The sequence below is a fragment of the Asterias amurensis genome, chromosome 9 (genome assembly GCF_032118995.1).
Source record: "Asterias amurensis chromosome 9, ASM3211899v1".
NCBI classification, from domain to species: Eukaryota; Metazoa; Echinodermata; class Asteroidea; order Forcipulatida; family Asteriidae; genus Asterias; species Asterias amurensis.
In genome coordinates this window covers 17,125,242-17,140,807 of record NC_092656.1, presented here as the reverse complement: position 1 = coordinate 17,140,807, position 15,566 = coordinate 17,125,242, and the positions used below count along the sequence as shown (strand labels likewise).

Below are 15,566 nucleotides of genomic sequence, written 5' to 3'. Positions count from 1 at the left end.
GCCCTGTACGTTTAGTCTTCGTTCAAGACTCTCTTGTGTCGATCACAAGAGGGCGCGCTCTCACTATTGACCAATCGAGCAGGAGAGTCTATTTCATTGAACAAAAAAATCTTCCTTGATAAAAACAGGGAAAACAAATTTCAATATATAGCAAAATGCTTGTTGATGGTATTCAGCTGAAAATTTTGTATAATTTATTTGGTTTTAAGGACGAAATATCGCTATGGCTGGATCATGGAGGGGAGCCTAGCTAGCTTGTGTACATTATTTGATGAAGGTCAATGAACTCAGTGGATGATCCCGGTTACTTTTAATTTCGGGATTTGTGGCGGAATAGAGAAAACACACAGTGCAGTCTCTTTTACGTTATATAAGAACACAGTTGCAAAGCAGGTTAATAATTATTGCAACACCATTTATTTATAGAGCAAATTGTTACAAATAAAACCTCTTGTGAAAAGGAGCAGATGAGGGCGCACTTTACACATGCAAGCACGATCAACGTAAACACATGGCAGTGGTTATTGTGTGATGTATTCAACCAGGTTTCTGTGATGGTGATGGTGTGTTTAGTGTGTCCTGTCTAAAAATCATAATAAATCACTCAACGCAGCTCAAATCCGCATCAATTTATAAAGCTTTTTCTTTGGCAGAAACTATTTCAACTCTAATCTAAATCATGACAGATTCTGTCGAAGAGAATGACACTGTAACCAGGACGAAGTCTTCATTTTCAAGTCTCGGTCTTCACAACTGGCTGAGTGATCAGTGTAAATCAATGGGAATCTCCAAACCTACTCCAGTGCAACAACATTGCATTCCACCAATTTTAAGAGGTACATGTAACATGGCTGGTTGTACTGAAGTGTTTGGACAACTTTCCGTATGGTGCCACCACTTTTTCACTCTTTTTTTTTTTTTTTTTACTAAAATAAAAGGGATATCTCAATTCTATTTCTCATCGACTTGGAGGTAAACTTTATTAAGTTAATTAAAATTAAGTTATTTCAATTTCATATCGAATGTGGTGCACAATTTTAACATGTGTTTAAACTTATAATCTTTCCAACTAACTATAATTGGAACACTTCTAGATACTATAAGGTGCGGTTACTCCTAGAACTATTTCGGTTTCGTCCGGCTATCGTCTCCCGTAACCTCATAGGTTTATATCTCTCACGCGTTAAACGACCCATGGTAAACGGCTGTGTGCAAAAAGTGTACATACTGGTACCCTGTGCGAGCTTCGTGGTTCCGTGTATGTTTTGTACACAAATCACGGATCGTACCCGCCCTCTCGTGAAGCATTTTCGCAAAACGAGGTCGGGTAATTTTCAATTATTGTTGGCAGAGGAGTAACACGTACAGTAGATAGGGAATCTGAAATTACGGTAAGAATTTATAATTTTTAACAATTTTTGAGATTGTGGAGTGGATTCTCTGGTCGAAAGAATACACATTGATACATCAAAGGACACATAGAGCCTAATTTTGGCGAGATTAAAAAAAAAAAAAAGAGAGATTCCTGATGCTGAAATTCATTGAACCATGGGTCGTTTAACGCGTGAGAGATATAAACCTATGAGGTTACGGGAGACGATAGCCGGACGAAACCGAAATAGTTCTAGGAGTAAGGTGCGGTTAGCCCCACTTGTGTGGCCAACCAAGGCTAGTTGCAATAACATACATGTAACCCTCCTCCCGCTGGCCGCCGGGAGGAGGGTTACGTTATCGCAACTAGGCCAAGGCTAGCTGTAAGGATTTGGCTATCCTTGGCCACACAAGTGGGTGCGGTAATCTTCAAATTTTCTGAAGCAGCACTTTATAGAGTTTAGGGGTCTAGTATTTTGGGCCACTTTAACGCTATACGTTTTTCAAATCAGCATTGATAGGTGAAAGTTTTACGACCGTTAGCCAGCAATAACCGAAGTTTCTTTTGTACTACACTTACCAAAACTTTCCCCACATACTCAATATACATACATTGTACAAGCTCAGGTGCAAGCTTGGGTGTCACGCCCATATTTCAACACTTTTTACTGGTCATAAACAAAGGTTTGTACACACCCGCGTGACACGCTCTCCACCAATAGGAATAGCGAAACTGTCTTGAGGTATTTATGAATATATGCATTTAATGATTGACTGTGTTTGCTTATAATTGGTTGGTCATTTGTTGGTCGTGTCACGCCCATATTTCAACACTTTTTACTGGTTATAAACAAGGTTTGTACACACCCACGTGACGCACTCTCCACCAATAGGAATAGCGAAACTGTCTTGAGGTATTTATGAATATGCATTTAATGATTGACTGTGTTTGCCTATAATTTGTTGGTCATTTCTGATGCGTTTGTTCCAGGGCAAGATTGCATTGGTTGTGCCAAAACAGGAAGCGGTAAGACAGCGGCCTTTGCTCTTCCCATACTACAGAAGCTGAGTGAGGACCCATATGGGATATTCTGCCTAGTCATAACACCTACAAGGTTTGCAAACCAATGCACTGTAAAATCAGTTTCAATCAACTTCCATTATATGTTTTTCTTTTTTAACCGATATATCGGAAATTCAACTTTGAGTATACTTCTTATGTGTATATCAAGTTTTTTCCCTTGTGCAAGATGAAGCCTAAATTCGAATCGGAGCCTATCTTCCATTTGCGTGATCAATTTTCATTTTTCGATAATATCAAAAATTGTCAATCTATCAAAGTTTGTGATATTTCCATATGATTAAAAAACTAACTTACATGTAGGTGATATTGATGTAAAAAAAAAATCAAGTTTTTGAGTATTTTCAATATATCAACGAACATTGGTTTCAATTGCACTGTACCCATTCAGTGTTCAGAAAAGCAATCCGTACATGTATTACATGCCTGTAAATTAAATTGTATATGATATAAAATCTTAGTTTCTTGTATCTGAATCTTCAGACTCCGTGAAATGTTTTTTGAAACATGTTTAAAGGCAGTGGACACTATCCGTCTATGCATGGGTGCTTGAGTAGGTGTACACTTTCAAACCAAGGACAATAGAGGACAAGAGAGTCCACGGTTTGGGAAAGTCCACAGTTGGAAAACTTGTACAAAACCAATGGGAGCTACTTACAAGAAAATTTATATAAACAAAAGGACAAAGACGGATAAACAAAAGAGTATAATTTGTACAAAAGAGGTCCATGATTGCAGTGTGTGTGTGTGCATGCAAATTGTAACTTAATGAGGACACAAATATCATTGGGTTTCCCCCTGTCCTTATTGAAACCCTTTACATTTACGTCACATTGTGGAGCTCATTGTGGCTAAAACAACAGATTTTCGTTGGATTGATGACTTGAGATAGACTTTGCATATCAACTGCAAACTTGGTTTGTGGATAGGTCTTGGGGTCCCCCATCAGTCAATCGGCAAGGTCATCATGGCTAAAACAAAAATGTCGTGTGAGCAATACTTCGACATAAACTTGTCATGTCAACTTCAAAAAATGTATGTCAATGTTATTATGGCTAAAATGAAATGAATTGATGTAAATTTGATAATGTAGGCCCAGGGTTAGTTAAAGGGTGTATGTACTTTGTGTAAGACAAAAAAACACAATGTCCACAGATTTACACTAAACTTACACAGTTTGAAGATAATGATAGTAGACAGCTTCCATGAAAATATTACGTGCTGAGGTGCTGTAGTTTTTGGGAAATGAGCAAAACAATGTCATGACAATAAATTTCGTCTCATGAGACGAAAATTATTTTAAGCATTTACAAACGTATTTTCATGACATTGTTTTACTCGTTTCTAAAAAACTACACCACCTTAATAAGTCATATTTGAAGGGAAGCTTTCCACTATCATTATCTTTAAACCCTGTAAGTTTAATGTAAATCTAAGGACATTTTGAAAAAGTACCCGAATCCTTTAATCAATGGCTTCGTAATGTAACCATTACCCCCAATCTACTCCACCATTTCCACCATTGCACAAATACAACTGTGATGTCTACATGTACATGAAGTAAACTTTGTTTTCTCTTATTGACAGAGAGTTGGCTTTTCAGATTGGTGATCAGTTTCGTGTCTTGGGCAAGCCCATCGGTGTGAAGGACTCTGTTGTAATAGGAGGATTTGGTAGGTACAAAGTACATGTAGGTCATGAATCATGTTTAGGTTTTGGGTAGCCATCTCTTGTTCTTGTTCTTCATGAAGTCTTGAAGATGTGGCTTTACATTTGTGTTGAATGATTATTATTTAAAACTTACTTTACATCAGAAAGTTCATATGAACTTAGTCTGTATTAAGAAAAAAATACAGAATGAGTTTTCTAAAACTGCTTAAATGCACATATATTACAGCTATTCAACTAGATAGGTGTTTAATTTAAAGTACGTCATTTGATTGATCTTGTTGTGATGATTGTTTTTTTCCCCATCAGATATGGTTAGACAAGGACTAGAGCTATCTAAAAAGCCCCACATTGTCATAGCTACCCCAGGAAGACTTGCTGATCACATTAATAGCACGGACACTTGTGACCTCAAGAATATCAAGTTCCTTGTAAGATCAAGTAATATTTACTTTGTGTACAGCACAAACATTGAATATTTCCATTCATCTCCACAGTACATGCATTAAAATAATTTATATCCATATACATGTAGCCTAAAACTTAGTTACATTGTCGTTTGACATGGTGGTCGTAAAAATGTCAAGTTTATGTTACAGATAAAAGAACTGGCCTGTTTGAAATGCATGACATTCCCTTATCAATGAGATGGATGTTCAAGACTGTAAATGCAATTGCATGTCTGAACTGGCCTGTCATTTTATTTGATGCAAGAAGGTATTCTATTAAATAGCGGAGAGTGCATGAAATCGTATTCCGGCATTCCTGCCATTCCCAAGCCAAATAGTACCAACTTTAAAACCTATTACAAATATCCTCAAAAGTTGAAGTACATAGCCCCCAGGTTGTGGTTCATTGTTGTAATTATACAATCAATTAATTGCATAATTCCAAATTGTTCTTATTCAAATGATTTGGATGGCCTACACAATGTAAAGCATATTGAGACAGTAATTGTGAGTTTGTTATTATTATTATGATAATCAGCTTGGCGCATGAAATTTTGCCTATTTAGTGTGGTGCAGCCACATCCAGCAATTCAGACATGGTACAGTGATCTTTGTAGTGTATGCATGGGGTGTGCATCCTTCTAAGAAAAAGTGAACTGGGTTTTGCTTGCAACAGTTACGCAGAGACGTTTGCACTGGCAAGAAATGTCTTGTGATGGGAGTGTATAATACTTTTTACTTCCCTTTTTTTCTTAATTGATGGTATACAGTTTGAAGGCAGAAGTTACACCCGGTTCTTATTTTAGCCTGAACACCCTTACACCCTACAACCCTTTTCTGTGTACATTAATGCACAATGCTACTCCTTGTCTGTTGGTCACATGGCACTTGCATTTGAAGCGCTCGCCTCTCACCAAGGTGACCCTGATTCGGTACCTGGCCATGGCCATATGTGAGTTGAGTTGTGTGTTGGTTCTCTGCAGTGCCACGAGGGTTTTCAAACATTCTCAATCTCTGGCTGTGCTCCGTGGCCAAAGTCGCCTTGCATTCCTGCTTCTCAAACACGTTGTAGTCGCGACCTTCGCAATTCAGCTCTTAGCTGCGAGTAAGGATGATTAGCCTCCCAAATTATTATTATGAATTATTATTATTTTCCCTTGATTTTGGTAGGTTTTGGATGAAGCAGACAGGTTACTAGAGGGTAACTATGGTCCTGACTTGGAGGTCATATTTGATGCCATCCCTGCTAAGCGGCAGACTCTTTTATTCAGTGCAACTATTACTGATACTATGAAGGAGCTGAGGAAGGTCTCCATGAACAAACCCTACTACTGGATCTCTAAAGCTCCGTGAGTTGATGCATAGGGTCTCGTGATAAGCTAGATATTTTAAATGAAAACTACCACTCATGTTTTCATAATGGTGGCATAGTTGGCATGTGCGTATAGCGCTCACCTCTCACCAAGGTGACGCCGGTTCGATTCCCGGCCAGGGCCATATGTGAGTTGAGTTGTGCGATGGTTCTCTGTTGTGCCACAAGGGTTTTCCAGAGCATCCGGTTTTCCTCCCTCGGGAAAAATCAAACACTTTCGATCTTTGGCTGTGCTCCGTGGTCATAATGGGTTGATGTGGCTGGCAGCTGAATGCGCCCTTGCATGCCTGCTTCTCGAACACGTTGTAGCCGCGTCCTTCGCAATTCAGCTCTTAGCTGCGAGTAAGGACGATTAGCCCCCCAAATTATTATTATTTCGCAATTCAGTTCTTAGCTGCGAGTAAGGACAATTAGCCCCCCAAATTACTATTATTACTATTATTATTATAATTATGCCTTGAAGCACCCTTTTAATAGAAGATCATTAGCAATAAAATCACTCCTGACAAAAGATATGGCATTATTGTTATATTTGTGTTCCTAGAATTAGCCCACAGATATGCTTCATCATTCCTATGTAAAATTTAACTATCTTATAATGTCTTATTTTTCAGTAAACCATCAAACTTTCACACTCTGCTTTCTTGAAACACAATGTTTAGCACATATTATTGCTTTTAAACCCTTCCTCCAATAACTTTTGATACGCCCTTCATCATGGCACATGACATTTTGTTCTGAATGTCTTATATCACTGTATACGTTCCCTGTGGGAGTGTGTACTTATAATGTAAACAATATTGTGTGGCTTTTTCCAATGTTTGTAGTGTTGCCACAGTTGATGAGCTAGATCAACGTTACAGCCTAGTACCTGCCCAAGTCAAAGATGCATACCTGATGCAAATTGTACATGACTTCTGCACCGAGAAGGATGAACAATCTGTTATTATCTTCACCAGCACTTGCAAGTAAGTTTGCTTAAAGGCAGTGGACACTATTGACAATTACCAATAGTGTCCAGTGTCTTTAACACAATGCAGAAATAGTGAAGAAGGCTTGACCTTTTGAAAGACATTTTCTTTATAAATAAACTGTTTCTGTTATGTCACTCAGTTAAAGAAAGTGTAGAACCTATGAAAGAGTAGATTCGTTACAAAGTAAAGTGAATCGTTCAACTGGAAAATGAATGTCTTTCCAAATTGAAAGATAGCATGATGTGCAACAAATTATGAAAGTATGTTATCTGTCAATTTTGCAAAATTATTTTCCAGTTGAAACATTCCATTCAGTAAACTTACCAATACATTGTGCAAGCACCATGACCTTTGCCTATAAATATGCAAAATAAACTGCGCCAATAAAGTATCTAAACACTTACAAATGGTCAGATTTATCGGAACCTAAAATAGTATACAACAAAATAATTATTCATTTTTATTCACCGTTAATTTCTGCACATGTTGACACATCTTGTGTTGCGCTACGATGTTGTTTGGTGGTTTTATGGGCACTTGAGTGGCTGGAGGTCGAATTTCAAAAGTTGCAAAAGCCCCTATTCATCCCAATTCCAGAAGGGAACTCTCGTAAGCATCACACACAGACAAAATCAAGACAGAAGACACAGGCACACTCGTTTTGTTTATTTGACCATGAAATTTATTGCCGTATCTTTAACTCTAAAACTGCTGATATACTGTCCTCCATTCTTGGTGTGTCCCCCATCAATGTCCTGAACGGCAAGGAGTCGTCTTCTCATACTCCCAATGAGACCTCTGATCTGTCCCTGGTCATTCCCTTGCCATTTCCTGATCAGGATGCGTCGCAATCCCTCGAGAGTGACGTCAGGCTAGATGGACTTGTTCACTTTCTTCTTCGCAGAAGTCACCCTCGGACGGCTACTCCTTGGCAGGTCGTCCACATTTCCCTGAGTTTGGTTGCGATTCCACCATTTACTGACCGTCGCTGATAACGTTCCAACTTGACGAGCTGCAGCTCGAATCGACATACTGGCTTCTATCAAACCAACGATCCGTCCCCTTTCCCGTTTGGTCAGTTGAGCCATCTTTCCTGTTATCTTGAAACACCTTTCTCTGTCTTACCATATCGGGGAATCTGGCTCTTAACCCATATGATGTATGCCTCCCATTTTTGGCCCCTTTGCTTGGTTACTGACAATTAATGCTGTATGTTCATCGCAACCGATTTATCCAACATGCGACAAAAACAAATCATTTATAAAAGGCGGGCAAAAGAAACGCTGATCTTACTCGTCACAATACAACGTTTAGCTTGAATAGGGGCTTTTACAACTTTTGAAATTCGACCTTAAGCCACTCAAGAGCCCATAAATCCACTAAACAACATCGTAGCGCAACACAAGATGTGTCAAAATGTGCAGAAATTAACGGTGAATAGAAATGAATAATTATTTTTTGGCATACTATTTCAGGTTCCGATATATCTGACCATTTGTAAGTGTTTAGATACTTTATTGGCGCAGTTTAGTTCCTACGTGTGACCCAACGTTGTTTTACACAACACAAACTTGTAGAGTGGTACACTGTTTTTAAATCATTTAAACCTCCCTTGATTAAGCACGCTTATATTTCAGGAAAATACCAGAGTGACCAATTTGAATTGAATATACTAGCAACTGTCGCACAAGCAAAAACTTAATATACTTGTGGGCCTAGATAACAAACTCATCACACAACATAAACACCATCTATAAAAGTTAAGTTAAATAAACTTGTCAATAAAAAGTTACTTTGGAATATTAATGATAACGGTAATATTGAATGATGGCTGTCTTTCGATGAAGTTCTCCTAAGTTGATCCATAGACACAGTATTTGAATATGTTATTGAAATTGCACCACTCCTAACTTGTTGAAGTTCTATTTTCTGTCTAGGTATTGCCATTCTTTAGCCATCATGCTGAGACAGATGGATGTACCTTGTGTTGCACTGCACTCATTAGTAAAACAGGTATGTCAAGTCTCATACTTGTTGAAACCATGACTAAACCAAATAACGATAACAAATTTTTATGAAATGTACCAGGTTTGATTTTTCTTGAGTGCCAAGCTTTTGTCGTAAGCTATGGCTGATTTTTGACTATATTGACCATGCCATGCTGAATCTCATACTTGCTTCCCATGCTGAATATATTGGCTAATGGCTAACAGACGGGGTGATCTATTATTCTCTGGTAATCCTTGTGCTTGTTTGTCCACTAGAAGGATGAAGGTCTGGAATTAGGGTTTACACAATAATCCCTGAAAAAGAGAAGTTTCCAAATTTATAAAATCCAGTTCCCTTTGTACCTCTTTGTACTGGGCAACTGAAGCACAATACAATGTAGAGATTAGAGATTAGGATTGTTGATTTACTGTGAAGATGAGGGGAGGGATAGTTGAGGGGAGGGGTAGTTGAGGGGAGGGATAGTTGAGGGGAGGGATAGTTGAGGGGAGGGATAGTTGAGGGGAGGGATAGTTGAGGGGAGGGATAGTTGAGGGGAGGGATAGTTGAGGGGAGGGATAGTTGAGGGGAGGGATAGTTGAGGGGAGGGATAGTTGAGGGGAGGGGTAGTTGAGGGGAGGGATAGTTGAGGGGAGGGATAGTTGAGGGGAGGGATAGTTGAGGGGAGGGATAGTTGAGGGGCGGGATAGTTGAGGGGAGGGATAGTTGAGGGGAGGGATAGTTGAGGGGAGGGGTAGTTGAGGGGAGGGATAGTTGAGGGGAGGGATAGTTGAGGGGAGGGATAGTTGAGGGGAGGGATAGTTGAGGGGAGGGATAGTTGAGGGGAGGGATAGTTGAGGGGAGGGATAGTTGAGGGGAGGGATAGTTGAGGGGAGGGGTAGTTGAGGGGAGGGATAGTTGAGGGGAGGGATAGTTGAGGGGAGGGATAGTTGAGGGGAGGGATAGTTGAGGGGAGGGATAGTTGAGGGGAGGGATAGTTGAGGGGAGGGATAGTTGAGGGGAGGGGTAGTTGAGGGGAGGGGTAGTTGAGGGGAGGGATAGTTGAGGGGAGGGATAGTTGAGGGGAGGGATAGTTGAGGGGAGGGATAGTTGAGGGGAGGGATAGTTGAGGGGAGGGATAGTTGAGGGGAGGGGTAGTTGAGGGGAGGGATAGTTGAGGGGAGGGGTAGTTGAGGGGAGGGGTAGTTGAGGGGAGGGATAGTTGAGGGGAGGGGTAGTTGAGGGGAGGGATAGTTGAGGGGAGGGATAGTTGAGGGGAGGGATAGTTGAGGGGAGGGATAGTTGAGGGGAGGGGTAGTTGAGGGGAGGGATAGTTGAGGGGAGGGATAGTTGAGGGGAGGGATAGTTGAGGGGAGGGATAGTTGAGGGGAGGGATAGTTGAGGGGAGGGATAGTTGAGGGGAGGGATAGTTGAGGGGAGGGATAGTTGAGGGGAGGGATAGTTGAGGGGAGGGATAGTTGAGGGGAGGGGTAGTTGAGGGGAGGGATAGTTGAGGGGAGGGATAGTTGAGGGGCGGGATAGTTGAGGGGAGGGATAGTTGAGGGGAGGGATAGTTGAGGGGAGGGATAGTTGAGGGGAGGGGTAGTTGAGGGGAGGGATAGTTGAGGGGAGGGGTAGTTGAGGGGAGGGATAGTTGAGGGGCGGGATAGTTGAGGGGAGGGATAGTTGAGGGGAGGGATAGTTGAGGGGAGGGATAGTTGAGGGGAGGGATAGTTGAGGGGAGGGATAGTTGAGGGGAGGGATAGTTGAGGGGATGGATAGTTGAGGGGAGGGATAGTTGAGGGGAGGGATAGTTGAGGGGCGGGATAGTTGAGGGGAGGGATAGTTGAGGGGAGGGATAGTTGAGGGGAGGGATAGTTGAGGGGAGGGATAGTTGAGGGGAGGGATAGTTGAGGGGAGGGATAGTTGAGGGGAGGGATAGTTGAGGGGAGGGATAGTTGAGGGGAGGGATAGTTGAGGGGAGGGATAGTTGAGGGGAGGGATAGTTGAGGGGAGGGATAGTTGAGGGGATGGATAGTTCAGGGGCGGGATAGTTGAGGGGAGGGATAGTTGAGGGGAGGGATAGTTGAGGGGAGGGATAGTTGAGGGGAGGGATAGTTGAGGGGAGGGATAGTTGAGGGGAGGGATAGTTGAGGGAAGGGATAGTTGTGGAGAGGTGAACTGGGCTGGCTATTCCAAGGGGAAAACACCAAGATGCAGAGGATGGCCTTGAGGTAACAGATTCAACAAACCATGTTTTTGTCCTTTACACAATGCACAGAGGACAAGATTGGCATCATTGGCGATGTTTAAATCCAACCAGGTGCGTGTTTTGGTGGCAACTGATGTGGCAAGCAGAGGGCTTGATATACCTGCAGTACAACTAGTTATCAATCACAACGTTCCTGCTTCACCTAAAGATTATATACATAGAGTTGGAAGGACAGCCAGAGCAGGTATGGCATACATCATTGTTTATAAACTCAAACAAATGTTGTTTTACCTTTTACTATTTTATTATCTTCCCCAGGTACTCAGTGATTCTATCAAGTCTTCCCTAGAATAAAATAAGAAATTTATTATGAACAAAACAATAACTGAATGTGAAATGAGCAATTAGACTAATTCTGATATCTCCAATCGCTCCTCAAATCTTTCTTTTTTCTAATCCAGATGTTATGTTGTTTTCCTAGGGAGAGGTGGTATGGCCATAACACTGGTGACGCAGTTTGATGTCCAACTGGTGAAGTCCATTGAGAAACTCATTCGTAAGTCGACATTACAAATATGTACAAGTTTTGCCCCTCTTTCTGTCACAGATCATAGTTGGGAATAAAATTTATACTCTGGTGGTTGGAGACAGTTTATTGACAAATACCCCTTGCTTGAGATTTAAGTGCTCTTCTTTCCCAGTTAAATCACACATGAAAATTTATTAAAGTAATACGCCAACTTTCTCCCTTTGCAATAAACAGTGTCAGATTCACCCAGCTTTCTAAAAACGCGAATTCTTGTTTTAACAACCGTTTCAGATTGATCTCTTTCTTCCTTTGGTCAATCTTTCTTTTTTACTACCATATTCCCCCCCCCCCAGACACAAAGTTGATTGAATACAAAGTGGATGAGAAGAAAGTCCTACTACTCCTTAATGAGGTTGCTCTGGCCAAACGAGAAGCAGAAATGGTAAGATTATTCATACTTGATCTGTACAAGTTAAAGTAGAACATTTTCTTTTTGTTAGATCATGATTTAGGGGACATTATCTCGGATTAACTGTTGTATGACAGTTAACATAGTGAAAGCTTACTTGCAAAAAGGGTTTGAATTGTACCTGATATGCTGAGGTTTATTCCGAGTTGGTACTGTGTCAATTAAAGGCAGTGGACACTTTTGGTAATTACTAGAAATAATTGTTAGCATAAAAACTTACTGTGTAACGAGCAATGGAGAGCTGTTGAAAGTATTTATGCACATTGTGAGAAACGGCTCCCTTTGAAGTAACATAGTTTTTGAGAAAGAAGTAATTTCTCACTTAAATATATGAATTGAATTTGAGACCTCAGCTGAGGTCTCAAATTCAAGCATCTAAAGCACAAAACTTGTGCAAAAGGGTGTTTTTCTACCATTATTGTCTCGCAACTTCGACGATCAATTGAGTTCAAATACTCACAGTTTTTTTATTTTATGCTCATGTCACGAAACACCAAGTGAGAATACTGGTCTTTGACAAAAGCAAAAGTTGTTAAGTGTCTTTAAACCTTTTTTACTAAAAGGCAGTGGACACTATTGGTAATTGTCAAAGACTAGCCTTCACAGTTGGTGTATCTCAATATATGCATAAAATAATTAACCTGTGAAAATTTGAGCTCAATCGGTCATCAAAGTTGCGAGATAATAATGAAAGAAGAAAACACCCTTGTCACACGAAGTTGTGTGCGTTTAGATGGTTGATTTCGAGACCTCAAGTTCTAAATCTGAGGTCTCGAAATCAAATTCGTGGAAAATTACTTCTTTCACGAAAACTATGGCACCTCAGAGAGAGCCGTTTCTAACAAAGTTTTATACCATCAACCTCTCCCCATTACTCGTCACCAAGAAAAGTTTTATGCTAATAATTATTTTGAGTAATTACCAATAGTGTACACTGCCTTTAAACAGTGTAATATTTGTTAATCAATATCAGTGTTTAATTATCTTAGAAACTTGAGGAGCTTGAATTTGGGGAGAAGCGAGCAATCAACAAGAGGAAGCAGATGATACTTGATGGCAAGGTCAGGGATCACTTTCATATCAATTTTAATATTTATGCTTTTATTTGTTACTGTGTAGCCTAATGTGGTTAAGTGTAATTCTGTATTTTTGTTATTGTAAATTACTCGCAAAGTAAATTAGACTCGCAAACGGAAGTGAATTTCACTGTATATGTGTGACAATAAAATAAACAGAAACAGAAGTTGTTTTTAATATATTTTATTTGAGGTGGAAATTTCACTTCAGTCAAAATAAACCATAACAAAAAACTGTGGTGCAACTTTCATACAAAATTAGGAAAATGTTGGCAGCATAATTCCTTTAAACTGCATTTGATCAAGTAATAAGTTGTATATCTAGTGACAAACAAACATAATATAAAATCGACTTTTGCTTCTTTCTTTTTAGGATCCAGATGAAGAGGAAAGGAAAAAGCGAAAACTTCAGAAGAAAAGACGGAGGGAGCGACATGAGCTGGAAACATCTACATCAACAAATCTGCAGTCTTGACTTTCTGCAATCAAAACAAGAACTGTGCAGAGTAACACAAGGAACACTAAAACTTAATCCAAATCAGGGACATGGGCTTTTTCTTTCTTTTCAAGTCAGGTGCTAAAAGGGCCAAGTCTGACCTTTTTAGTAAAATAGAAGCCATTGTAACCAAATGGCTGTTCTTGGTAATTGTCAAAGACCAGTGGTCTCACTTGGTGTATCCCATCATAAGCATTAAATAACAAACCTTTGAAAATTTGGGCTCAATCGGTCATCAAAGTTGCGAGAAAATTATGGAAGGAAAAACACCCTTGTTGGACGAACTTGTGTGCTTTCAGATAGGAATAAAAGACTTCTAGCTAGAAGTCTTTTATTATAGTAGTGAGAAACTACCTATATAGGGTTTGATGCATTGCAAATTACCTCTTTCTTAAAAATTACGTTACTTCAGAGGGAGTCGTTTCCCACAATGTTTTACACTATCAACAGCTCTCCAATGCTCGTTACCAAGTCAGTTTTTAAGTTAATATTTGTTTTGAGTACATTAACCAAACGTGTACCTTCCCTTTAAAGTAACATGTTCCTTTTTTTTAGGAAGTCGCAACTAAAACTCGTTATTTGATTGGAGGATTGAAGTTCCGGCTGCATTCATTTATCAAACCAATACAGGGCCTACAATATATAGTCACTGGTCCCTTCACTTGTTGAGTACTGCATGCATTACATTATCCACTTTCATACTGGACATCCTGAATGCCATATTACTATCTTGTAGAGTTTGTTTCAGTTCCATCTTTCAATCAAATAACAAAGATCTACCCTGCGTAATGAACAACAAGTGCAGAAGTGTGAATTTAGTTTAGTAAAAATAGTTGTACTGTACACTACACTCATATAAATGAAAGAACAGTCAACACAATCAGATGTAATGTAACAAATTTTAATGAGTCTTTACATTGCATATGTACAAAATAATTTATTTTCTAATAAATGTCTCGATATTAAACATGGAAAATATTTGCAATGTCTTGGATGTTAACATATAACAGAGGGACAACAACTGTGTCATTTTAATTTCTAGTGTCTATTTGTCTTAATTAGCAGTGAGAATAACTTGAAATGCAAAACTAGGTGATCTCCTTCTCAAGATAAACATGCAAAATATTTTTGGTACATTGCGTGATTCTGAAAGTGATGTACATGTAAATTATGTAGAAAAAAAAATTCTGCAAAGTTCTAGCCATCGAGCCACAAGCTTACACCTGTTTCAGACAGGGGCTCCAGAGTTGCACCGAACCAAAATCTGAATTATGTACATGGAAAGTACAAAGTTTGAAACAGTTTTGAGCGACTGGACGAGCTAGAAGTCAAAAGATCAACTGTTGCTCTAGAGCGCCTTGGTTTCAGTAGTCAAACTTGTCATGAGCCGAGCCAATGTAAAGATGTGTTAAGTTTGCCTGTTTGAAAAAAAAAAATATTTGGGTCGACCTAGAGACGCTCCTAATCTATTTGTTTTGGCGCAACTTTGGCGCACCTGTCTGAATCAGGTGTTAGTTGAACAACTCAGTTTCACAGGGCTTTGGTTTAATACATTTTTCTCTGAACAGAGATTTTCTATTAAAGTTTTATGTAGTGATAAGTTGATAAAGTTCCATATTCTATGGAGGTAGGATTACCTCCATGCATATTCCAAGTCAAAACATACTCCATCATTTTAACCCCATCCCTTTACCATAAGTAAACTTTGTCGACTGCACTTATACCATCTCTTCCTTTCATAGGTGAGTTGTGAAAGTTGACCAAACAAACAAACAAACAAACAGACAAACAAAAACACTTGAGCCTTGGCACAAGAATGATTTTTCTACATAATTAACCATGGCATGTCCATGAGCAATTTCAAGTGGGTACATTAAGCCGAC

General features: G+C 39.6%; 1 protein-coding gene across 1 annotated transcript; it reads left to right on the top strand.

Annotated features, from left to right (window-relative positions):
• Positions 1-393: 393 nt before the first annotated feature.
• On the top strand, positions 394-15,481 carry LOC139941651 (probable ATP-dependent RNA helicase DDX49). The gene is made up of 12 exons (XM_071938247.1): positions 394-836; positions 2,363-2,486; positions 4,040-4,125; positions 4,430-4,551; positions 5,740-5,918; positions 6,769-6,909; positions 8,853-8,928; positions 11,183-11,357; positions 11,595-11,669; positions 11,996-12,084; positions 13,101-13,172; positions 13,561-15,481. The coding sequence occupies exons 1-12, from the start codon at positions 680-682 to the stop codon at positions 13,660-13,662; spliced, it is 1,398 nt and encodes a 465-aa protein (XP_071794348.1). The 5' UTR covers positions 394-679; the 3' UTR covers positions 13,663-15,481.
• Positions 15,482-15,566: the final 85 nt, after the last annotated feature.

Excerpts from the sequence above, each read along its gene's own strand:
- LOC139941651 (XM_071938247.1), top strand. The coding sequence starts at position 680 with ATGACAGATTCTGTCGAAGAGAATGACACTGTAACCAGGACGAAGTCT. Across the intron at positions 5,919-6,768 it reads TACTGGATCTCTAAAGCTCC|TGTTGCCACAGTTGATGAGC; the intron begins GTGAGTTGATGC and ends CAATGTTTGTAG. Across the intron at positions 11,670-11,995 it reads GTCCATTGAGAAACTCATTC|ACACAAAGTTGATTGAATAC; the intron begins GTAAGTCGACAT and ends CCCCCCCCCCAG.